Below are 27,202 nucleotides of genomic sequence, written 5' to 3' on the forward strand. Positions count from 1 at the left end.
TCGCGAATTTTGAATTTACCACTTGTATGTGGTGGGCAGATTTTGCCACAGACGGCAGGCTATGTCTGCCAGCCATTTCTGCCGGCAACAATGCAACAACCGTTTCCAACAGATAATTACGCCTATATCGGTTATTAACGGTTCTGTTCCTACCGGATTCTCGCCATACAAGACTGACAGAACCGTTTTGAATCGGTTCTACATTTTTTGCACCTTGGTTTTTTTTCATTGAAAAGTACATTTGAATGGCATTAAGTTATTGCCCTTCATATATACTTATCATGGAAAGTGTTATTGCCAGTAACATTGCTTTCTCACTACCAAACATATCTATATTTCAATTTCATTTACCTCAAGATTCGAACAAAAAAAGGAAGAGCGAAATAAGCAAGACACGTACCACTTGTACGCGGCGGGCAGATTTCCCCCCAAACGGCTGGCTATGTCTGCCAGCCATTCTTGCCAGAGTTCTGCCAGAATTTCGGCAAAAGTCTGGCAACAATGCAACAACCGTTTCCGGCACAGAATTTCGCCTAGCGGTTATTATCGGTTCTGTTTTTGTCGGATTCTTGCCATACAAGATTGGCAGAACCGTTTTCAATCGGTTCTACATTTTTAGCGTATTGGTATTATTTTTTCAATTAAAAGTGCATATGAAAGACAATCAGTATATACTAATATATAATACTAATTATATATATTAACATATATACTAATTATATTAAATGTTATTGCCAATAACATTGCTTTCTCACTACCAAACATACCCATATTTTGATCTCATTTACCTCGTCTCAAGATCCGTTCTTTGTATGTACATGCGAGATTTACGAATATCAAATGAAGTCGAATAAAAAACAGAAAAAAAGAAGGAAGTGAGAAATAAACAAGACACGTGCGGCGAGGTAATGACGTAATTTCGCCTGGACAATGTTGACAGCTACCGGAATGCAGCCAGCCTTCTGACGGTTGCCAGAATTTCTCACAAGCGGGGTACGGCGAGAAAATGAAAATTGAAAACATCTATGATTGATAATTTATGGTTTCGAAAATCAGATCTAGAAACAGCAATGAAAAACGACGTATTCTTGTATCCTTACATTCGATTAGAATATTCCGATAAAGAAAACGCGCTGAACTGCTAGAAGTATTTTTATCATTCAAATGTTTGAAAACTCAACGCTTACACTATTGTATGAATAGATGCGAGAGAACTCATGCCCTGAGCAAATTTTACTCAAATTTTGACATATTGTTCCAGCTTATGAATTTGAGTGGTCGCAACTCAAACCAAAGAGCGTACAGACAATTTTGACAGCAGCTGAAATGCAGGCAGGCTTCTGGCGGTTGCCAGAAATCCTCACAAGCGGGGTATGTTAGCCGGAAATCAAGGGTTCCAGGTACAGTCTGATGCAAAGAGTTGAGACGTAAACGTAGAAATGGCTCAGTAACCCACATTATCGAAATGACGGAATGCGCAATGAATTCTTACTCGACAGCATGATTTTTCAGTGCTCGATCGGTTCACTGCTAGAATTTTCGCCTGAATTGGCTGCTCGATCAACCCGATGGACAGTGACATTATAAATGTCATTGAATATTCGCTCATTTTATGAATGTGTTAGTGTAAAATTCAGGCGACTTAAGCCAATTCACTACATGCCGTTTTATTAATTTCCAGCGAATTTCAACAGTTTATGTTGGAATTCTAAGAAGAACTCGACGTCAACATTTCATTAGGTCATATAAACCAATGAGTTTCTCTTTGTTTACTTTCTCTTTTGTTAATATCTCCCTAATTTTCACGTTTAGTTTTAAAATATTCGTATAGAATGAAAGACAATATTCCCATCTTTCTAACAGTACTAAATATATAACGAACATTCGAATAAAAAACGCAGTTATAGTCAAATAAGAAAGTAAAAAAAGAGAATCTGTAAGTTGTGTCTATGCCATTTTGAAATGTTGACGTCGAACTGGTTACTTACTAGTTCTGTATATCCGAAAAACATGAAGATTTAAATGTGTATATTCAGTTATGTAATGTTTTCATTTGAAAAAAAAACAAAAAATCAGCACGAAAACTTGCAAAATCGGGAAAGAAGAAGACAAATTGACAATTCAGTCCGCATCTTTTCACTCAATTCCGACAGATTTCCGAATCAACCGGTTGTAGGCGAAATTCATTCGGAAACGGTTGTTGCACTGGAGTTGGAATTGATTCGGAATTCCACATGATTTCCATATGGAATTTAGAATGAAAATTTCTCGCCGATTCGGAATTAATTCGGAATCGATTCGGATTTGATAATGTGGGAAGTAATAGAAGAGAAAGTAAACGAGAAACTGTCACTTTCTTATACGCCCATTTGGAAAATTCACCGAGGATTCAGTTCGCTTTTTCTCACTCAATTCCGAATGAATTTCGCCTCCAACCGGTTGGTTCGGAAATCTATCGTAGTTGAGTGAGAAGATGCGGACTGAATTGTCAAATCGTTTTCTTCTTATTCTATCCTGATTTTGCACGTTTTCGTGCTGATTTTCAGTTTATTTCTGAATAAAACAATTTATATAACAGAACTAGTAATAAACCAGTTCTTCTTAGAATTCCTGCATCAACTGATGAGATTCGCTGAAAATTAACAAATAGGCCTACCTTAGTCAGCATCATCCATTCGTGTAATGAAATGGCGTAAGTCGCCTAATTTTTATACTTATCGGGTTTATCGAGCACCCAGAAAAGAACAATCGATTAGGGCATTGAACCATTTTACGGTTAATTTTAACTTTTGGTTGAAATCTGACACTTGAGCGGTTATTTTATGTCGAGTAGTTAAATTCAACTAAAACTGCGGCCCATTTCAAAGTTTGGCGGATGGAAAGTTATTTGGGTTTATCTTGCACTGGAAATAATTGTAACTAAAGAATTGATATTAGAATTATCTTTGCAATTTTTTTTCAGTGTCGGAAAATAACCATCGATCTTTTAAATTTAACCATGCTTTCGAGCAGGGTTATTTTTGACAACATAAAAATAACCGCTCGAGTGTCAGATTTCAACCTAAAGTTAAAATTAATCGCGAAATTTCATTGCTCATTCCGTCATTTCGATAATGTGGGTGTGATGAAACTAGCATGAAAATTGCTAGTGATTTTCATTTGAACCGTATTTTTACATGCATATTGCTGATTGCTTTCAAAGCTGAACTTTTGACACAGTTCATTAACCACAATCTTTTTTGCTCAATCATGGTTGCCGAAAAAAAGTTGAGAAAATCAACGAAAAGAATAATTTTTCTATGCAGCTTTCTTCAATATCTTCAAAACTGGCAACCCTGCTTACAAATTTGACAACGAGCAAAAAAGAAAAAACACAACCATATGATTGTGTTGTCGTTATAGGCGTCAGAGTTCTGTCAGTACAGAGCAGTTCTGTATGAAATGTTCAAAACGACCTATGTAACATTGAGAGTTTCTCTTTGTTTACTTTCTCTTTCGATTATTGCGAAACATTCCTCCTTTTTTCGGTAATTTCTCCAGAGCAGATTAAAAGATGATAGCTTTAGTTATTATTATCGGTAAATAATTGGAGAGAATTATTGCTAAGAGTGCCGTAATAATCAAAAGAGAAAGTAAACAAAGAGAATCTCTTATTATTACATAGGTCGTTTTGAACATTTTATACAGAGTTGCAGTTATAATCACACTTCTGATCCAGCACACTTTCATACTGTGCAGTTCGATTTGGTGGGAACTGTGCAATAACATACTCAGTTTCTCGATGACTCATGTCCTGACTTCAGGATTTCCTATTGTAAAGCATATCAATTCTATTTACATAAATTTTCAGATACATACAGGTGATCTCCCTCAGAATCACACAAAAAAATGGCTGCTAGTGATTCTGGGGTGACAGCGTGTGATCACCATAAACGTCAACAAGAAATAGTAACAAGTTTTGGCTGCATTCAAAGAAGGTGTTTCTCGAACAAGAACACTGAACCACAATTCTAATGGTGGCCGTCGCGCCTCGTTGCATTTTTTTCTCCCTGTCTTCCCAACAGATAACCCGTTCGATGAAACAAACACAACTAGCTATAATGAAATTACGAGAAAAAATACATTTTAAGATTTAAACTTTAGAAAAAGTTTTACAAAATCATAAACCTCGCATTATTTATAAATTAATTAAATTTTAAAACAAAAATTATTATATATTAAATTAAATTAACAAATTTGTAAACTAACACGTAACTCGCGAAAATTAAACAACACAAAATCACCCACACACAAAAAAAAACACACACACACATACACAATGGCATCTCGCAAGAACGCAAAATTCTCCACCAAAATCCAGTTCTATCTGAAACACAGGGAATCGCGAATACTGAAGCTATGCAACGACACAATCGGTCCCGTACCGAACGATTCTCTCACCAGAGCCATCTTCAAGCTGCTGTCGAAGCCGGTGGACAACAAGCGAATCATTCAGCTCCTCGCCGACAAGGTTGGTAGTCGAGTCCAGGTTGGACAGTCTGTCGGATGGATTTTACGTTTTCTTCTTCTTTCGGTTCTAGAAACGCTCCTCCACCAAATCGACTGCTTCGCACAGCACCATGAAGACGCCCCAAACGGCAACGCCCACGACGACGACGTTCACATCAACGGCTTTCCCGGGCCTCCCACTGGTAACCGGCACCGGTACGACATCCTCGGTGACGGTTCCCGGTACCGGTTTAGGTGCCGCCGTGTCCCTGCCCGAGTATCAGAAGGAAGTGGAACGGTTTCGTGGGCGCATCATCTGCCAGGACAACACCTGCATCATCGATCCAGCGGCTTCTCTTAAGAACGACAACAATTCAAATCCTCGCACTCACTCCTTCCGAATTGTCTCGTTTAGCAAGGAGGGCGGCAGCAATGGTAGCAGTAGTCACAAGGCATCCTCATCATCGGACTGTTCCTCGTCGCCACTTGGCGGTGATGGTGGACGAGATTCCGTGGACGAACAGGTTCGCAATCTCGGTTCACCGTTGGCCGCGTCGACACAAGCTGGCCACAAGGCGATTCTGATGTGCTTCAGTTGTAAGCTTAGCTTCGGTACGTGTCGGTCGTTCATCGCCCATGCCAAGATGGAGCACAGTCTAACGCTGAACGACTACGAGCGGATGTTGCTCGAGAAAAACTACAGCAGTGCCATTATCCAGACCAACACGGAGAGGCAGTTTTACTTTCTGGTTCCTTTCGAAGAGAAATCTTCAGCCAACAGCATCCCTAGCATTAAGTCTTCGGTGGAAAGCGGTGAGGAGAGGTTCAAGAGTAGTATCAGTCACAGTCTCAGCAGCGGTAGTGGCGGAGGAAGTCAACAGCTGTCACCTCAGCAGCAACAGGTGCAACAAATTCAGTCATCTGTCACAACGCCGGAGAAAAGCCCCGGTTCCATCAGCTTCGATGGTGGCTTTCCCAAACTCACACCTAGCAGTATGCTCTACGACATGGACAACAAACTGCAGGCGAGTTGGAAACTAGCCGCCGAGAAGTACAACAATGCCATGAACGAAAGTGTGGCGGCCGCGGCGGCGGCTGCTGCAGTAGCAGCGGCTCAAGAAGAGAAGAACGCTGCCAGCGGGAAGTTGTTGACCGATTTTCTGACACAACAGAAGATGCTGTCGGCTGCGGAAAATCTGTACAACAAACAAAACAAGTTCCTGGAATTGATGAACACCAACCCGTTAGCGGCGGCCGCCGCAAAAGCAGCGGCAGTCACGGGGACGGGCGTCGATGGATCTAGCGATTTTCAAATGGCCAAAAAGTACAATGCAATGGATCTCTACAAGCAACTGATGGCAGCGAACAATTTCCGACCCGAGGGACTGGACCTGAAAGAAGAACTTAAAAGCGAGCATCAGATAAGCGTTAAGAAACTAGAGACTGAACCGTCGGCTGCATTTCGCAATAGCAATTTTGCGCCAAATATTTCCACGAGGAATTCGTGTAAGACTTTAAAATGTCCCCAGTGCAACTGGCACTATAAGTACCAGGAAACGCTGGAGATTCATATGCGGGAAAAGCATCCAGACGGGGAGACAGCGTGCAGTTACTGCCTAGCAGGACAGCAACATCCGCGGCTCGCTAGAGGCGAATCTTACACCTGCGGTTACAAACCATATCGTTGCGACATCTGTAACTATTCCACCACCACCAAGGGTAACCTGTCTATTCACATGCAGAGCGACAAGCATCTGAATAACATGCAAGACTTGAACGGTATGATGAACAAGGGTAGTCAGAACTTCCTGAATCTTGCGACCCTTCAGGCGACCGAGAAGGTTAACACATCTCGCAACCAATACATGCAATCCACCTCGCCGCTGTCTTTAACCACCAAACTAACCCAGTCTCCCAAAGAATCTCAGCCCAGCAGCTACGAGTCCAGCCGGCCAAAATCTTTCTTCAAATGCGACATCTGCAACTACGACACCAACATAGCGAGGAATCTCCGGATTCACATGACTAGTGAAAAACATATCAGCAACCTCAACTCGCTACAGTCCAGTTACAGCCAGCTGAAAAACCTCCAGAATATGTCCTCCGCCGAAAATCTCGACTATCTGAGCGCCCTGAACCTGAACGCACTGAAGGAAGAATCACCGTTGAGCCGAGTCGAAGACTACAGTAACAGTTCCCTTAAACCTCTTTCGATGGTATCCTCTCCGTTTGCTTCTATCGAATCAACCCCACCGATCAGCACAGCCAACAGTACACCGACTCCGGAGTCCCTGTTCCTGAATAACCCGTCCCCTTTCTCCGGCAGTAGCGATACCGATCGACTTGCGGCCGGTGAGTTCCACCAGCTGGACGAAGACAAGAATCCGCTACACTTCGAACCTCCGATCAGAATCACACTGGATCCATCGACTTACTACACCTGTTTGATTTGTTCGGACTTCGATACCAACAACCTGGAAGAGCTGAAGAAGCACGTGATCAAGGACCGTTTGACATCGAACATTGCAATGGATACAATAGTGATCGCAGCGGCTAGCTGCGAGTGCCTCCTGTGTGGCTTTCGTTCGCAAACCGCGGACAAGCACGACCTCGAACGCCACCTGAAAACGGAAGCTCACCTCAAACGGCTTGATCTGATGATTCATCTGCTCGAAGGACGGGACAAAGCGATCGGCAAGTTGCGCCAGTTTTGCGGTTCCGAACTGTACAAGAAACTCTCGCTGATCTTCCCACTCGCGGAGGAATCGAAATTTCCGTACGAAGAAATGCCAAGCATTGGTGAAATTTCGCGTTCTCCGCTATCGCTGCTGCTGGAACCGAAGACTGAACTGGTCGAACGGGAATTCGGCACCAGCAATGGGATCGATAACGAAGGTAACATGACAGCTCAAAGCTTGCTCGATGATTTCGGGTTTTTGATTTTGCTATTGTTGCAGGTTGTCAACCACATCCGGACAATGTGCAAATAAAATGCAACTGCTGCAACTACTACACAACCTCGTTGGAGAAAATCGGCATTCACAGTCTGTCGGAGAAGCACATTTTCCGGCGGATCTGTTTCGACTACTTGCTGCTTATCTCCAGCGAAAAGAATTCCACCGGCGGAGGTTCACTCAGTCCGCTGAATCTGCAGCAGCAACATGGCATGAAAAGTGAAGGTACGACGACTGGTTTCTGTCGTTTCCGGAAGTAGATGAAACTGTATCGTTCGGGGTTTCTCTTTCTTATTTTTTCATTTGCAGAAAATCGTCCGGGAAGTGCTGGTAGCGGTCCTCTGCTTCGACCAGGCCATTTGATGCTAACCTGTGTTCCGTGCGGTTACAAGACCGATCATATCTACTACATGATCCACCATCTGCGGAAGTCTTGCAAGGTGGAGCAGAACATCAACCTGCTCGGACTGCGCAACATCTTCAAGTTGACCCCGAAGGGTAAGTGATGTTCGATTTTTTTTGTTTATTGTTGTTGTTCCATGACTTTTCGGTACTCGCTACTGGACTTCGGACTGACGATGGAAGAAGATTGGCTAGGTATCAACACTCACCATCATTCTAATATGTTTGATGTCATGTCACAGAATTTCATTTCGTCAAATATTCACCTAAAGAATTGTTTCACTGGATATCATATTATCAAGATATCCAGCTCTCACATTTTACGAACAAATCGTAAACGACATAATTTTTTGCGAGCATGGCACCCTCAGGCGAGTCCCCATCGAATCTCGTACATACAAGAAAGCGAAATAAATGTCAATTAGTGATCGCCCAAATAGTAGCACTACGCACAGTGGCGTACCTAGGCAAATCTGAGCCCGGAGTAAAATTTAAATTGCTGTCCCCATTGTTGGTTAGTGAGCAACAAAATAAAAGGTAATACCAATGAGGTTAAGCAAAGTCCTGGCATTACATTCCTTTTGTGGAATTTGGCCTTTCTGTTTCAACAGACTTCGCAGCCGATTCTTAGTGTACAGAATCATTTCATGGCTAGTACTATGGATCCTACTGACACTAAGAATCCTTCCAGGTCGGGGCTCGAACATGGCTTGTAAGACCAGCGTCCTATGCATTGAACCGCCAACCCGGCACAAATGAGATTGAAAATACTAAAAATGCCAAATGTATTAAAAATACTACAAACGCTGAAAAAATGCTAAATATGATAAATGCTGCAAATTATAAAAATGTTGAAAATGCTAAAAATACTAAAACTACCTGAAATCCTAAAAGCAAATTCAGCAGGAGGAAGTTTCATATGGGAGATCTATAATAGAACTGAAACTGGAACAAACGTTTCCCCAGCAAGCCGTTCTAGTTTTATTTATTCGAACAGTTCTACTGACAAATTTAAAACTGGTATATACTGCCGTTTTATTTTATATATTTTTGAAAAACTAATAAAACGCTGCTGGGGCTGCCAGTTTGTCTTGTTTTAAAATCCAGATTTAAATATTAAAACTACCATAAAGTATGCATCTAGAACTAGAACACTCCTGAACATGCCCTAAGAATTCAAGAAATGTTAAAAATTCTGAAAGAATTGAAATGCTAAAGATACTAACTATTAAAAAGGTTAAAAATGCAACAAATGAAAGCACTGCACGGTAGTTTCAAGATAAGCTTTCGATAATTTGAAAAAAGCCAGAGATGAAGATGATAATTCTAAAAAACGCTGCATTTTCTTGAAATGATGAAAATGCTAAAATACTTAAAAAGCAATGCTAAGAATGTCTTGAATGCAAAAAATGCTAACGATCCTCAATGCGTTAAAAATGCTTAAAATGTCACAACACTAAAAATGCAAATAATGCAAAAATTTAACAGTGCTTCAAGTGATAAAAATTCCAAAAAGATGGAAATTGAAAAGTTGCCAAAAATGCTTAAAGTGCTTAAGATGCTAGGTCTAAAAATTCTAATAAACTTTAAATGTTAAAATATCAATAGACTTCCTAGCATTTTTAACATGCAAATGCAAAAAATGCTAAACATGCTAAAAATACTAAGAATGCTATAAGTACTGAAAACTATAAACATGCTTAAAATGCTAGAAATACTAAAACATGCTGAAATATGAAAAATTTCCGAAAATTCTATGGAATTGCTAGTTCAAACAAATTGCACTAAAACAACTGTTAAAAAACTAAAAATGTTAAGATTCCAGAAACTTAAAAATGTTGAAACTGCTGCAGATAATAATTCTTAAAATGCGGCATATTCTTGAAATGTTGAAAATGATAAGATACTAAGAATAACTTGAAGGCGAAAAAATGCTAACAATGTAAAAATGCTAAATATTTTGAAATGTCTGAAATGATAAAAATGCTAAAGATGCTAATTCAAAAAATGCTACTAATATTGAAAATGATAATAAAACCGAAATGTTCAATATGCTACATACATTGTTGGTGATTGCTGAAAATTTGACAGAAGATGCTCGATTTTTATCTATATTGTATACAACATTTTCAATCCGGTAGAAGATGCTACAAGAATTCGAGTCTCTCAATGCATGAACCTCGAGAGAATTTTTCTACATTTCTTCGCTCCACTTCATACTCTGAGTATTTCATGGCCCTTAAAAAAATTTCAGTCTGATAATGATCGCCGCTGTGTGGAATTTACCAAGAGAGAATCGCAAGTTGACAATTATCGCAGAAAATCGAATCGATGATTCAACTTGATGATTCTCATACTAGGTTGCAATATTTCAAAACCCTTGTGTGGACCATTCACAGACATTTTCATAGACACATCTTATACAAAGGTTATATGCACATAGTTAGAATAAGCGGCAATAGTTAAATGATTCTATCGCAATTATCAACTGTCCATACAGAATCGGATCACGAAACGAGAATAAGCGACCGTTTGTTGCTTCAGAGAGAATCCCCACAGCAGCGTGCTAGCCGTTGATTCTCAGACGGTTCACCGAGAGAAATTCGCTCTCGCACTGGTGTCTATTCTATGTTAAATGTACCATGCTGGTTTTTTTTATGTTAAATCATCGCAACACCGTTTCTCTTTGATGGCACTGATTCAATCGTGGAAGAGTTGCGAGTGAGCGTTCTTTGATACGATAAAAGCCATCCTTGGCTACATATACTAAAAATTCAAATAAAACTAACAATGCTACAAATACTAAAAACTCTAAGAAAATTGAAATGGTAAAAATGCAAAAGATGTTGAAATTGCTTACGATGCTTAAATGCTAAAAAGCTATAAAAACTAATAATGCAAAACATGCTAAAAGTGATGAGGATATCGAATGCTATAAATGCTAAAAATACTAAAATTGATATAAATGCTAAAAATTCTAAACATGCCTGAAATGCTAAATATGTTAAAAACGCAGAAATGCTAGTGATGCTAATTCTTAAAACTGCTGAAAACCTAAAAATGCTAGAAATACTAAAAATGCTAAAATGCAAAAATACTAGAAATACTAAAAACGCCAAAAATTCTAAAATTGATAGAAATGTAAAAAGGGAAAAAATTCTAAAAGTAAAAAAAAAACAAAAATGCAAATGATAAAATTTCTAAAAACAATTGAATTGTTTAGTGTTTAAATTACCTATACACTAAAAATTTCAAAACCGCAAGAATGTAGGAAATGTTAAAACTGCAGATTAAAATCACCTATTTTAAAATTTAGAAAAACTTATTATTTCTGAATATTTTTAAAAAGTCAAAATTTTCAATGTATTACAATGATAAAAATTTAAAATATGAAAATTTCAAGAATGATGTTCAACGAGCTAATTATGAAAATGCTCAAAACGCCAAAATGAAAATTTCTATAGAAAATGCTAAAAAGTGCTAAGCAATAAAAATGCTAAAAAATGCTAGAAATTCTTAAAATACTAGAAATGCTGAAAACGGTGCACGTTCTAATATTGATAAGAACGCTGAAAATGCTAAAATTTTTAAAACTGTTGAAAATGCTAAAGATGCTTACTCCAAAAATGCTGCAAACGCTGAAAATATTGAAAATGTTAAGAATGCCAAATATGCCAAAAATTTTCAAAATCTCAAAAATGCTATAAATACTAAAAATGCTAAATATACTTTTTACTACAACTAAAATGGTGGAAATGCCAAAAACTCTAAAATGCTAAAAATACCCAAAATGCTAGAAAAAATATGAAATACCAAGAATGTCAAAAATGCTGTAAAATGCTAATGATTCTGAAAATGCTGAAAAAAAACTTATAAATGCAAAAACGACTGAAAATGCTTGAAATACTAAAACTACTAAAAACACTGAAAATACTTGAATCCTTAAATGTTACAATTACCGAAAATGGGTAGAATGCTAAAAATAATTAATAAAACAGTGCAAACTATTCGAAACATGCTAAAAACGCACAGATATTTAAAAAATGAATGAAATTGCTTAGTGTTGAAATTACAAAAACACTAAAAATTTCAAAATTGCAAGCAGGTTGAAACTTCTATGAGTTGCTAAAGATGCTTATTCAAGACATGCTGCAAACGTTGTTGGAAATTTAAAAAAAACTTTCGTGAAGACATCGAATAACTCAGATCAATCGTTTTAGCACATTAAAAGAAAGTCATATCACATTACGACCACCAGCAGCAGTGGTGCTAGATATAATAATGAATGAGCTATTGCACAGTGGTCCGAAATGGAAAATTAGTGAGACAAATTGATGTAAAAGATCATTAGGGTGGTGCATGATTGGAATGAAATCTGAATTCTAACTTTCTTAATTGAAAATAAAAATTATTGCACTTTACAGTAAAGTTATAGGAAATTTTTTCTTTAAGAGACTTTGCTGAAGTAGCCATCTTCTTACCTCTTCGTTTGATCGAGTTATATCAGTTTTTCGGAGTAAAAATAGGGTGGCTCTCAAAAAATCACCTTTATGTTTTAACTTTTTTTTACGAGAAAATCGTATTCCGAAGCTAATCTTATAAACGAATCTTATACGGGTTCTCAGGTCATAAAATAAGGAAAGTTTGAAGAGAACTACTGTATATTTAACTCATTTAAATTAGTGTTCAAATTGCCTTATAAAAAAAAAAACAAAACAATGATTCAAATGATATATAAGAAAACTACAGCCGAAAATAGACCACTTTTAGGACCACTCTAATGATCTTTTACATAAAAAATGCGCCACTTGAATACAAACTACTTTTGTTAAGATGCGACACGAACTACACAAAAAAATTTAATAGCGACAATATTTTTGTCTCGTTATTTTTCGATTTTTAGAGTCTATAAGTTGATCTCCAGCTGAATTTTTGTAAAAAGTCCATTTGCCATACTAAAACTCATAAAACCTCGGACGCGAAAATATAGTTTCACCGATCGAGCTAAAAATTTGTCTAGTGCTTATGGGACCCAAACGAACACGAAAAGTTCGAGATGAACTTTTTTTTCTGCGGTATTGCTTGTGAGCTGAAGAAAAGATATTTTATCACAATTCGTTGATTGAAAATCGAGTATTCGGTCAAATAATAGGGTGACTCTATTAATAAGTTGCCTATTTGTATAATAGCCTGTACGCTTTGAAAAAAAAAATATTCAGAATAGTAGTGATGGGAAATGCTAAGATTTTAAATGTAGTTCTTTATGATATTTGATAAAGTAGTGCTCGATCCTGTCTGAGGTCTATAAAACAAAGCAAGAAAGCTCGCTGAAATAAGAACTCACGAAAGCAATACTGTTTAATTTCATTATTTCAAAACTATATCAAATCAAGTAGGCGATAAATGAGACGAGAACTTTTGCCGGAAAGCTCAACCGACTGACAGCATCTGTCGTTCTTGCTTGGATACGGACACACACACAGCACAGTAAACTTCCAGAAGCACTCCGCTGTCGATTAGGTTCCTGCACATTTTTTAACGCACACCCGCCACCCCAAACCGACCAAGCACCCTAGCGGCCATTGAATACAGTGTATTCATGCTTTCTATGTTGCTCTTCTCGGCTTATGCTTCTTCATAACTTCTTCCCATTCATCAACATCATCGTCGGGTGCTGACTGCTATCTTCCATCCATTCATATTCTCCCTTCGTCATATCCAGTATGAAGCGCGCGGTTAGACTTACACACACATAGAAACTTGCGCTGGGCTGGGCGAACGGACGAATTCCAGTCCTTTTGTTTACTTTTGTAGCAAACGACGCAAGCTGTTCATCGATGAGTTCAAAAAGTTGTACACCTCGCATTAGTTTATTAGAGTTGAGTTCAGTTACCAGTCATCAGTTTTAGGATAATCATCAAGCAAAATTCTGTTCCGTTTTTTGCCTTGGATGACCAGATTAGATTGCGATGCGCTGAGTGAGTTGAAAGAATTTACATTTGAAGAAAGTTTCGGACCTAGACCTGGTTTGTAATCCACAAAAATTTCCAATCAATTTCGATTCGAATCGACGCAAAATTGTGTGCACCCGTTTTTTTGACGAGCTCCGATCATAATCAACCATATCCGTCCGAGACAGGGCGAGAAAGAGAGAGAGAAAAAAAGAAAATGGTGAAGGTTTCGAATGAGTCATTGGTGAAATTAGAAATCCAACAGAAAAAACAGTGATTAGTTTGGTCTCATTATCGGCCATAATTAGCAAACTTGAACCGGTTCTGTGCGCAAACGACAACGACGTGATGTTTGCGGGGATAGCCTGTCAGTCACGTGGAGCAACCGGCGCCAACTGTTCCCAAATGGGGAGTTTGCGCCGTTCTTTTGTTTTTGTTCACGTTTTCTTTTGTTTTAGATTTCGCGACGTTGACGGGGGCGCTCGACAGTGTTGGGGCTTGACATGTTAGGCGATTAGTTGGTAGCGGGATGTTGGATTTAGTACTTAGTACAATGAAATGTGCCCTTATGGGACTTCTGTGGTCAAAAAACTAATTTAAACGTGAAAGTGACATTATTTCGAATTTAAACAAAACTCCTGATGACCCTGTTGGGTACAACATACGGCGATTTTAAAGCCTATAAATGGAGTTGGTTTTTTCCTTACACAAAATTTACTACGTTCAAACGTCGCTGTAAACTTTGAAATTAATACGTCAAACAATAGATTATATCATACAATTCCAAAAATCAAGTGATTCTGGCAATTAAAAAGTACTTGGAAATCAAAAAATTTTTTTTCGTAGAATAGAACTGATGATAATTATAAATGGCATACTCTAATTGGGTGAATTGTGTCTGGCGATGTTGTCAGTCTTCCCAAACATAAAGTTGCACGGTAGCAGGGCCGTCGAGCGTAAATTCGGACCCGGGGGGACTGCAATATTACGGGCCCCAAACATGAAAAGTTTCTTGAAAATTTGTGGGCAAGAAAATGTCATCGAATTAAGAGGCGTGTAGGGTCTAACGCTTTTGAAAATTCATTTGTTTTTTTTCTTGTATATTCTAATAGTAAAACATTTCAAGAATATTTTGTCCATTTTTTCAAACCTATTGGAACAAAACTCTGGAAGTTATGGGCCTATATCTTTCCTTATCTCATACTGCGAAGAGACAAGAGCTCAGCGCACAGGCCAAAGAGGTCTGCTTCGATTGACTTGAAAATTTGACAAAACATTATTGAAATGTTTTTTTATAACAAAATAATTTTTCGAAAGTGTTAGACCGACGTTCTAAGATTAAAATCGAATGAGATGGTATCCCCAAAGTGCCTATAACCAGAATGACGTCTTCTCATCCGCAATGTTGGCAACAATTCAAAACATTTAATCCGCAATGTTGGCAGTGTCGATGGCTTCACATTGCAATTGACATTGCTCGGAAGATGTCTTTCCAAACGAACAGCTGTCGTCACTCTGGTTAAAGGCACTCTATAGTCAGCCATATTCGATAAAGACATCAAATTCTGAGTTCCGTGAACTGTGATGGCTTATTTAAGAACAAAGCTTTTTTATTTTCATTGCTGGAAATCTACCAGCGGAACAAATATTTCATTGAGATTCCTAAGCATTCGGATTAGGAATCATACTATATTTCTTCATTAGAATTTGATCAGCAGATCATTCTTCTAGTCAGTATTCGGGAGGAAAGTCTTATATTAGGAATTACAGCTCAATTCTGAAGCCCTTTTGATCAGTGTTACGACACAAAATATAAATTAGGCGTTATATGAAATACTTTCATCTCATTCGTATGCAAACGGCGGTAGAACCGTAGTAAAATAGGTGCTGCATTTTGGTTCGTTTTGTTCTATTTACACATTTCATTTGTAGAAAACAAGTAACCATGGCTCGTAACTGTCATTCTACAAACAACACGATAGTCCCACGACAAAAGGGCCTAACTGCAGATGAGAGCCTCTCTTTGTTTACTTTCTCTTTGAATTATTACGGAGCCATTACTGCATTTTCTTGAAAGTTTCCAATATAAATCGAAAGCTTGTCGTTTTAACTTGAAAGTTTTGCGAAGAGTAATGCGTCAAATATAAAATCTTCTTCTTCACTTCTGGGTGGCGTCACCTCACTTGCGATGACACCGATTGATGGTACAGCAACTTAGGCTATATAGCCAGTAAAATTTCGTCTATAGTCCACTGGACTTTCTTTTCATTGGACTACAAGTGAAAACCTCGCTGCGTGACAACGTGGAGTCTCCAAAGTACGGATGAAAATCTTTTCTTTCTAGAGAAGTACTCAAATTTTCACCGCACTAACACGATACAATGTGTTCACTCGTTGAGAGTTTCACCGGAAGTTAAAAAATAAAATGTATTCGAAAAATCGTGAAAGAAAAAGTAAACAAAGACAAACTGTCATTTGCAGTTAGGCCCTTTTGTCGTGGGACTATCGAACAGTTCATAATCCCATATAACAAATATATTTTCAAAGACTTCAGTTTGACATCGCGAGTTACTGAAGGGTAGTTACAGTTTTGAAAAGCGAGTGGCATGTCGTGTCGTCGGTTAGACCCTATGGGCTCTCTAGAAAAATAAATTGTTTCCTTCGATTTTATGGACAATAAACTTTGAATGCATTTTTATCGTAAGCATTATTGAAACTCCGTGTCCATCGTAATTCAAAAACTATTTCACCATTTTTGTCCAAAATTTTGCACAAATTTTCTACAAGTAAATTACTTGACCCCAAACTTTTTCCTTTTCGTTGTTTGTTAATTTGGGGATTGCAAAAAAAAACTGACTTTACAGCTACAAAATGGCGGAGTTTTTCATTAAACAAATATTTCGAAAAATTAAACAGAAACGTTAGGGTCTAGAAAAATATCTCCTCTTTCTATGCTGGATTGATTTGTTGACTTCTGATTATTCTGCGCTGTGATACAATGGACCCGGAAATGAAAATTTTTAAGAAGCGTTCGCAAAAATACCTCTTCACCGAATACCTTCTTTTTTCACGACAAAATTATAAAATGTTCAGTTTTGCAATGATTGAGCGGAAACATATAATGGAGAAGCCAAATGAATGAACAACTAACAGAAAAGATGATTTATTAGAAAAAGATACGCTCAGAGACAGGACTCGAACCTGCGTTCTTATGCATTCCGTGCATACGCGCTACCATTTCGCCACTCTGAATCTTGTTTTAGTCACTCTAAAACGCCAGTCAGACACAGTAGCACGTACATAGGGTACAAAATGTTGTTTAACCGTTGTGCACTCGAAAAAAAAAACACCTTTAACCACCCGAATGGGTACCCGGGTACCCATTTTTTTAAATCGCTGTAAGTTGAGCATTTTTCAACCGATTGAAGTAATTTTAGCACTGTTGGATTCAGGAACTTAAGCTCTTTGGGATTGGTACCCATAAAGATGGACATGGTGCTCCTGGTTCCCAGGAACCCGGATATCCTAAATGAGTTCCGACATCGAGGCATTTATACACGGATTTCACGTATTTTTGTAATCTTATCTAAGAATTGCTATATGAAATCAAGTGCTATGCTGAGTTGTTATGTTTATATATTTCAGGGGGCATCCGTTATGTACGTAACATAAAATTTTGAATTTTTCTACCACTCCTTTCCCCCTTTGTCGAGCATTTCTCAATCTTTTCACCATGTATTGTCACGTATTTTTGAAACCTCTCCCCCCTAAACGCGTGACGTACTTTATGTATGTTCCCTTATATACTTCACTTTCTTATCTTCAGTTTGAAAATTATTATGTACTTCAGGCCTATTGCGAGGAGCACGCAATACAATTTTTAATTCTGGCAACAAACATTTCGAAACATCACGAAGTTACTTCCCAAACAGTTTCGTTCTCATTTATATTTCCTTTTTTTCGTTCTATGAGAGTAAGTCCAGAATAGGCCAACTACCCTTTAGATGACGTCATTTTTCTACAAAAGGTTCATTTTGGTACGGCCTTTCTCAAATAGCTGGTTTGGAAAAGTTTCAAATTAGTAAATGACATTTATGGTGGAAAACACAAGTGTCGGAACATTCTACGGAAATCCGGATTAACGGGAACCAGAAGAACCTACTACAGCAATATACACGGCCATCGAAAAGTGGATAAATTTCTGAATTTACCCGTACTGAAAAAATTCAAATCGGATGGAATTTGCCTTAGTTACAAGCATTTTTATTTGTGGGTACCCGGGTACCCATTCGGGTGTTTACGTAATAAAAAAAATTTGAGCCCCCCCATTCGACCCCCCTTACTGTAAAATGAAAAGTCAAAGCATGAGAAGTTATGGTCCAACTAGTTCTTGGAATTGACCGAATTGCAGAATCTTAGTTTAAACCTAACTCAGAAATTTCTTATTTTGAAATTCGAAAAGGTACCCGGGTACCCATTCGAGTGCATAAGGGTTAAATGATGCTTTGTATTATGCAGAACGTTTGAATTTATTTTGTGGAACGATATTTCTGAAAAAAAACATCGCCAAGCTGACATTCATTTAGACGTAGGACTACGATTTTCTTTACTATTCCCACCTGGGTGCATTTTCAAAATTTCACAACACGAAAGCGTAACGAAATTACTCTAGATTTGTTTTCTTAATAACTTTTTTCCTGTTTAAATATCTTCTCTAATTCTTCCACGAAACGAGTGGAAAAAGATGTAAGATTGTTGTTAATACCGCGTTTATTTCGAAAACATTGCTAAATAGTGAAAAAATTGGCCTGCCACCTACGCCAAGATAGCGAACACAGAAAAACAACATCTAGTTCTTCTGTGAGCATATCTGCTGTTGGACATTCGCAGTGTGAGTTTCGCTTCAAACAAAAGTGACTGCATAATCCTGCTTCTGGTCGTTTGCATTAGGGAAAAGAGAACGAAAAGTGGACAACGATGGGGAACATTATACAAAATCAGCCGTTCTAATGGCTCTAAATGTTAACTAAAGAACTATTCATATTTCGTCCATACTGTGAGGTATGTGCTCATTTACTGACAGTCATATCCCTCAAGTATTTCAATACTATCATGCAATGTTAGTAACACTGCCACGTAATGTTGGCAACGCCTCGCTTTCGCGCGTTTCCCAACACAGTAACAGGAGCGGTGCGCTCTTCGGTCATTTTTACTAAGCAGTCCTTCGGAGAGATAGGTATGAGTGTAGAACACGATTAGGTACGCTGTGCTGGATGATTTTCTTAGGTAATTAATTATGATTCAAACACGCCAAGGGTCCTGGCGATATTCACACATACGATCCAACTCAATGGATGCCACGACTCGGTGCGTAACGTTAGCGCTGTAGAGAAGGGCTCACAAGCATGTGGAAGATTTACTTTGTGCGCCGTTCGCCAATCTAGTGGCAACCGATTTGTTCGGAATTTTGCTCGTGGAAATAATTGTCAATAGTGTTGAAAGTTGAAGAAATTGTAGCCTTCGGTTCTTTTCAGAAACCAAAGCATTTTACAAAGATCTAGTGAGATTTTACTTGAAATGGATAATTTATTAGTGGAACAATGTACCAAAATAAATGTGCATTTTTTAAAGTGTCGACAGCAGTCCTCCGTCAATTTCCCGGTTATGTGTCCAACATTACCTACTACTTTTACAGTCATAGACCACTATTTTCGGAACCTGGAACTGGGAACCGGTATAGCCGAAGTCTGTTCGTGTTGTCAGACATCAACATAACCTACAAATTGAAATAGTTTTGAGCCGAATTTAGAATTTTTTATCCCTTTTTGGTATCGTCGCTTTAAATGAGTGTTCGCAATTTTCAAAACACTTCACCCTGTAACTCTGGAACCGGAAAATCAATTGCATATTTTTGTCACCTACACACACAGACATTTTGCGATCTCGACGAGTTGATTCGAATGACATATAAGACTCGGCCCTCCGAGCCTCGGTTCAAAAGCCGGTTTTTATAGTGATTGCATCTCCTTTCTTTATGAGAAAGGACAAGTTGAGTACTGAATATTGTTGAGGGATATCAAAATCACAGAAGAACTATAAGTTACTGTGAAGAATATGATTACAACTGAAAATATGAACGCCGGGCCAAAATACACCGTGTGAATTCACAAGGGAGGATAATTATTTCGAAAAACGGGTTTGATTAGAATGCTATTCATGAATTGCTTAAGTCAAATCATACCCTTTCATCCGAAATTGTCTTCCTTCAATTACTATTAAAACCACCTGGATTTGGTGGAGTGAAACTGTTGTTCTTAGAACTTGTTTGGTGCAGCCTGTCGACTAAATTACTCTGAGTTATGTGAGTATTTTGGTCATGAGGGCTAAAACTTTCTTGAAATGTTTTCTCTCCATCTTCTGTAAGAGCGTTGTATAGAATTCCTCTTACAACGTTTGCGCCGACTGCAACAAAATTTCGATACGTAACCTCGTATATTGTACATAGAGAAATGGTATTTTTGTTCAATTGACGCGCAGCGGTGCACATTTCGTCTCCTAAATATAAACGAACGGATTGCAAAATTTCAAAGAATTCTCGGTCTTGGGCCGTCTTCCTTTAGTCTCTCTGTTCTTTAGCTGCACACGCATACTCCTCGATTGCGCACGAGGTCTGTCTAGAAGCCGGTTCTCTACTGAGCATCGAGTGTCATCCAGCATTCTTGCTACATGTCCAGCATACTGTAAAATACCGTATTTTATCTACCATCCACTGTCGTGTTGATGTACCTGTTTCAGTGTCCAGTTGGCATTTTAAGGTTTTGTACGAGTCTTCAAGCTACGGGATTCCGTCTGATTACGAAGTCCGTAGAAATCCTCCAAAACCTTCAAATCACAATTTTTCGAAGTAATATTGTGACGAAACTCTTCGACAAACTACAAAGACAAACTGTCGTTGTTAGACTGCAGACAACCGATTACCGACGTTGACTTAGAGAATCTGAAACTCTACTGAAATACTCAGAATTGTTACATGTTTCATTGCTTGTACTCTTCTCTTTCATCAGGCGCCGATTCCCAGGATGCAATGGACTCGGCCTCGGCGGCTACCGGGGACAACAACAATGGCACAACGGCACTCGGTACACTGTGCAGTATCCTGCAGGAGAAGAAACCGTGGAACGGAGAAAACTGCAACGGGAAAAGCGGTAGTGGTACGACCGGTAACGTCGGTTCGGGTGGCAGCGGTGGCGGCAATGGCGACGGGACTTGTAAGGACCGGTGTTTGGTTTGTAGCGTTTGTAACAATTTCTCGTCGAAGAAGATCAACGTCATGCAGCACCTGTTGGCGAATCACAACGTTGGCAACGAACTTCTGGCCCAGGATTTCTCCAGTATGAGTGTACCTTCCGCAATTCAGAAGAAACCGTTCGATTATCTGCGTACCCTGACCGAGGCCAGGAGTGCCCAAAATCTGCGGTTGATCGAAAAGGTAACCTTTATGAATGACACTTCGGCGTTCAAGGAAAACTGCAACGATCTGAAGCACGGTAATTTGGCGGAGATTCTGGAAACCTACATGGGAGGTGCCGGTGGAAAGGATGGTGGAGAGAAGCAGGAAAAACATCAGGTACAGACGGTGTCCTGTCCGCTGTGCCCGGAAACGTTTCTGGATCAGGTTAACGTGGAGACGCACGTGATCCGAGTTCACAACATTAAGATGGAAGGCTTGAACCGACTGCTGAAGCTGGTTGATACCTCGCAATTTCTAAAGACCACCAAACAACAGCAGCTTGGCAGCAGTCCGGACAAGTCGCCGAAGAAGGAAACCTCACCCTCGCCGGAAATCAAATGCTCCTTCTGTAAGGTCTGCTTCGACTCGATGGTAGACCTGAAAATACACTGCAACGAAAGTAATCACTTCAAACGGAACGCCGACTCGGAGGATCTCGCTTGCTTCCTGAACGACTGCAAGGACGCATTCGACAATCTCGCCGACCTACATCAGCACTTTAAGGCAAACCATCTCAACTTTCTGATCTCGGAGAATCACACCTACAAATACCGCTGCAAACTGTGCCCGTTCGCTTTCAAAACTCACGAGAAACTCAATCGCCATCTATTTTATCACTCGCTCCGGGAATCGACAAAGTGTTTCTACTGCGATGCCACCTTCAAGAACATCAACTCCCTGACGAGCCACATCACGGAAAAGCATCCGCAGGAATCTACCGCACAGAAGGGCGCAACGGACTCGCAGCAGGAATCTACATCGATTCTTTTCTTCAAGGATTTGAAACGGAAGATGATGAACAACAAGAACGGGATGAGTCCGAAGTCGGATCGAAGTCAGACCCGGGACAGTGCGGACGAAGATCGGCTGAGTGAGAAGTCGATGAGTAGCAAGAGTAGTCTGTACTACGATAAAAGTTTGGACGGTTCGGATGGTGGCGGAACGGGAGGGGGAGGAAAGCTCTCCTGCATGGATTGTCGATTCAACTTCACCGACACGGCAGCTCTCGAGCGGCATATGGCCACGGCATTCCATATGTCGAAAGAGAAGGAAAAAGCCGCAGCGGACAGCCTGGCCGGTATGGTCAACAAACAGCAGCTGTTCTACGACATCAAATCGGAGAAGTTCACCAACCCGAACCGGCCGTTCAAGTGTACGATCTGTATGGAAAGTTTCACGCAAAAGAACATCCTCCTGGTGCACTACAACAGTGTGTCACATCTGAACAAGCTGAAGAAACTTAAGTCCGACAAGCAACAGCAGCAGCAGCAGCATCAGTTTCCGTTTCAGATTGGGGCTTCCATGGGAGACGGAGGAGATGGATGCGAACATGGGGACAGACAGTCGATGGATTTCAAACCGTTTGGGCTGCAAATGTTCGGCGAAGGAGGCGAGAAAAGGAAGGATCTGGAAGAGAAGGAAATGGCTCGGAAGAAATTTAAATGTGACATTTGCAACGTCGCATACACGCAGGGCAGTACGTTGGATATTCACATGCGAAGTGTGCTGCATCAGACCCGAGCATGTAGACTACAGGAAAGAAGCATGTTCAGCAACGTAAGTTCTTTTCGGAAGACAAAGGTGTCACCTAGCAACCTAGCCTCAACTTTTGTCTGACGTTTTTTTTCGCTTTTCATTTCAGCAACTGCAACCCGTCGATAGCAAGAAGAAACCTGAATTCTCCCTAATCCATACCATTCCGGAAAGCCACGAATCTCCCAACTTCATCGATGATACCCCGTTACGTAAACTGAAATCCCCGGCTGACCTTCAACAGCAACATCAGCAACTACAACAACAGCAGCAGCAGCAGCAAACTATCCAACCGGCACCACTCACTCCACAGCCTCCTATGTTGAATCCGATGATGGGAGCACTGGGCCTTGGAACGGGTGTCGCTGCGATGGAGAAACCGGAAATCGTTATCTGCGAATGCTGTTTCCAGGTGTTCCCCAACAAATCCACTCTGGAGACTCATCTGGAACTGAGTCCGGAGTGTTTGGCTGTCAAGAAAAAACTGTTGGAAGGCAATAATCCAACGCCGGAAAGTTTCGTCGAAAATTTCCAACAACAGCAAGTCTTGAATGACCTCGCCAAGGTAAACCCTTTACCAGGGTTCGATCTTTCGCCGGAAGCACTGCTGGGGAAGAGTCCGTTTCCGCTGGATCCAACTGCAAACCTTATGGATCCCAATTTCTTGAAGAACGCCTCGCTGTTACAGTTCGCAACCGATCCGAACAACAAGCTCGGTCCGAACGCTCTGAACGTTCTGAACTTTATGCACTTTCATCATCTCATGTCCCTTAGCTATCTAAACCTCGCTCCCCAGCTGAACTTTGGTGCTGTACCTCAGAAAGTCCCGGACATGACGGCTAAAAACGACCTGGAAAAAGTCATACCGGTTGATAAGACCAAACTGCCTCCGGGAATGCTACAGTCCAATCTCAACGGGAAACCTCCGCTAGATATGAACATGCTGGCACATAACCTCGAGAACAAAATGCCACCTCAGCCTCCGCAACAGCAACCTTGCACCCAGAAACGCGCTCGAACTCGCATAACCGACGAACAGCTGCGCATTCTACGCTCCCACTTTGATATCAACAATTCGCCCAGTGAAGAAAGCATCCAGGAGATGTCTCTGAAGGCTAACCTTCCACCGAAAGTCGTCAAGCATTGGTTCCGCAATACCCTGTTCAAGGAGCGACAACGTTCCAAGGATAGTCCGTACAATTTTAGTATTCCACCTTCTACGAAGCTCAACGTAGAGGAATACGAACGCACCGGTGAGACCAAGGTCGTTGATTTGGACACCTCATTCAAATCTAACGATTCCCAGGACACCTCGCAGAATGCGGTTGATCTGAAGATGAACGAAATGAAGCAGAGTTTCTCCAAATCGCTGATGGAGTCGTTGTCAAAGCATCAGGCGACCCAGGAACTGGGAAACTTCCAGTTGAACAAAAATCTCTTTCCGGACAACTTCGGCAATGACTTCCAAACTCAACATGAGCAAGCCTCCCAACTACAAGCCAATGTAGCTAATTTTTTCTCCCAAGCTCCCGAGCTGAATCTGAACAACCTTGGAAAAGAGCTGATGTCAAACAAAAAGAAAAAAATCAAATCCGAAAATTCCTCCAACGCTTCCCCGATTCCAGCCGATCTTCAGATCGATTCCAGCAATTCCAGTCCTCTTCCGATGCGCCCACCGAGTGCCATTTCTTTGAAAAAGCATATGGAAGCTCGACCGCTCGGTACTCCCGGTCTGATGGAAGAGATAAAAATTCCCAGCCCCATCGATAGTCCCGTGATTTCTCCACCGTCGTCGATTTCCAGCGGAATGCACCAGCAGATGGCCCAGAATCAAGCGATCACCTGCTCCAACGGGAAACGGGCCAATCGAACTCGGTTCACCGACTACCAGATCAAGGTGCTGCAGGAGTTCTTCGAGAACAACTCGTACCCGAAAGATAGCGATTTGGAGTATTTGAGTAAGCTGTTGATGCTTTCGCCGCGAGTGATCGTCGTGTGGTTCCAGGTGAGATTTTCAGCGACTTCCAGCAAATGATCGTTTTATTGAGACTAATTCGGTTTTTATTTCTTATTGGTTCCATCTCCTAAACAGAACGCTCGTCAAAAACAACGCAAAATCTACGAGAACCAACCGAACCCGACCTTCGAAACGGACGAGAAGAAGGCCATCAACATCAACTACACCTGCAAGAAGTGCAACCTGGTTTTCCAGCGGTACTACGAACTGATCCGTCATCAGAAGAACCACTGCTTCAAGGAGGAAAGCAACAAACGATCGGCCAAGGCTCAGCTTGCAGCCGCTCAGATCGCTCATTCCTTCACCAGTGGCAGTGAGGACTCCGATTCCAGCCTGGACGTCAGCCGTCGAGACTTCCAACCGCGTGAGAACGACTGCCCCTTCTAATGGAAGGCCTTTCCCAACTATCATTGAGCTTTTGTTGTACCGCTAGCGCCACAACTCTCGCAGATTCCGTTCTCGGTTGTCGATCCTTTTGGGTTGGTCGATCGAAATTCTACCCTCTACTTTTAGTACTCGATGTCGATTCTCGACACTATAATGTTTTAGCGTTTCTCAGGATTTACTTTTAATTATCTTCCAGTGAATAGCGGTTCAACTTGAACCGCTAGTAAACGTACAGTTTTACTGTACTTGATTTCCTCGATCTTAAAATTGCGCCTTAATTAGCAGGGTTCCCTGATATTTCGGGCGAAATCCAGACACGGTTTACTAGCCGTCCTCAGATCGTGGTTGGTAATGAAATTGGCTACAAATATTCATTTATCTTGAGTACACATACTCCATAATTTTGGATTCGTTTTGTCATTGACTCAGTGTTGCTCTAGTAAATCAATTTGACCTGCTAGGCACGGTTGAGTCGAAGCCGAAATGATAACAAAAATGATAAGTTGTAACCAATTTCCTAATCAACTATTTCCCAGTGATTTTTTCAACATTCCAACAATCTATTTTTTGTTTAATCCTAGGTAAGTAGCGCTGGCGCTTTCTTATGTTTCGGTCCTAATTTTTTTTTATTTGAGTGATTTATCATTTTAAAATTGACAGCATTTCCTACGAATGAAAAAAAAACGAAAAAAACATTTTCTCTTCCTCTCGCAAAAAAGTTACTATTTTCTAAAGAAAGACTATTTTGATATACAAACAAAAAAAAAACACCGTGAAAAATCCCCGCATCAAATGTAATGTGAAAGTTCCTAAACTGAAAGCAAGCGAAAGAAAGATATATTAGCCTATAAACAAAAATGAAAACAAAAAAAAACAATACAAACACAATGTTTTGTAACTGATTTGCCATAATTGTGAATTGTGAATGGTACGAACGTGAAACAAAAGAGAGAGAGAAAGGAAGAAAGAAAGAAAAGCATTACAGCAAGCAGAAGAAACCAGTGAAACAAGAACTGCTACATTGAAAACAGATAGATAATTATATTGTTTTGTCAGTTTTTTGATTATTGAGAATTTTATTATAAACAGCAGGCGAAATAAAATCCAAACAACATCATGGAGATTGTTATCGAAAAAAAAAACTAAAACAACAGAAACCATCCTAGCTAGAAAATTCATTTACTTCGAAAACCACAGACAAGTCATTATTTTTAGCTCAATATTTGTTTAATAATATCAAGTTGTTAACAGTTCCAAGTTCACACCGAACTGAAACTGTTTTTTTTTTCGTTAACCTTAAAAGTCGGCTCTGGCGAGTAGGACAGATTTGCCTCCTTCAGCACAAAAACGACATTGTAGTCTTCACACCACTCCATAATCGGTTCTGCGAATTGACACGATGCCAAATCCAACCAAAACAGAGTGTCACCTTCGAGAGACCGAAGGAAAAGCTGGGGATGGCGCTTCTGGAGGCTTTCTCCTCTATATTTTGATCAGTGATCGTGCCGCACCCACAGATCGTCTGCCATACCAAATACTTCTTGACAACTCGTCCAGACTTCCGGACTCCAGATGGAGACAAAAAACTCCAGACCGAGGTTCTGCTTGGTGTTCGCTTCATCACCGTCCACTACGGTGCATTTCAGCTGCACCGAAAACTCCCGGTCCAGCTTCCTGCTTCCCACGATAAGTCTTGCAAAAAACCAACATCTCCATGCACTTCTAGTATGAGTCTCGATTCACTTAATATCTCACATAATTCGGTTGATTTTCCAAATGGCCGTATAATCAGTGACAGTTTCTCTTTGTTTACTTTCTTTTCTATTAATTACTAAGCGGTTTCTAACGTTTACCACTCAATTCTTCATGTAAAATGATACCCGAAACCTTCGACTTTCGATCAGTACTGTAAAATCCATAAAAATTTTTATAATCGCGATAAGTACCGAGATAATTACTC

General features: G+C 40.1%; 1 protein-coding gene across 3 annotated transcripts in view; it reads left to right on the forward strand.

Moving 5' to 3' along the window:
• LOC131426160 (zinc finger protein 2) overlaps positions 1–26,388 on the forward strand; it is a 37,868-nt gene extending 11,480 nt beyond the window's left edge. For 2 of the 3 annotated variants that reach the window (XM_058588638.1, XM_058588637.1), the window contains exons 2-8: positions 4,065–4,510; positions 4,581–7,383; positions 7,446–7,667; positions 7,752–7,940; positions 20,860–22,862; positions 22,948–24,843; positions 24,931–26,388. In XM_058588638.1, the coding sequence (XP_058444621.1) occupies positions 4,319–4,510; positions 4,581–7,383; positions 7,446–7,667; positions 7,752–7,940; positions 20,860–22,862; positions 22,948–24,843; positions 24,931–25,242 (7,617 nt within the window). In that variant the 5' untranslated portion in view covers positions 4,065–4,318 and the 3' untranslated portion in view covers positions 25,243–26,388. Of the gene's footprint in view, positions 1–2,732; positions 4,511–4,580; positions 7,384–7,445; positions 7,668–7,751; positions 7,941–20,859; positions 22,863–22,947; positions 24,844–24,930 lie in introns of those variants that run through there. The other variant, XM_058588639.1, reaches the window with a different exon arrangement.
• Positions 26,389–27,202: the final 814 nt, after the last annotated feature.

The sequence above is a fragment of the Malaya genurostris genome, chromosome 1, assembly GCF_030247185.1.
Source record: "Malaya genurostris strain Urasoe2022 chromosome 1, Malgen_1.1, whole genome shotgun sequence".
Classification (NCBI taxonomy): domain Eukaryota; kingdom Metazoa; phylum Arthropoda; class Insecta; order Diptera; family Culicidae; genus Malaya; species Malaya genurostris.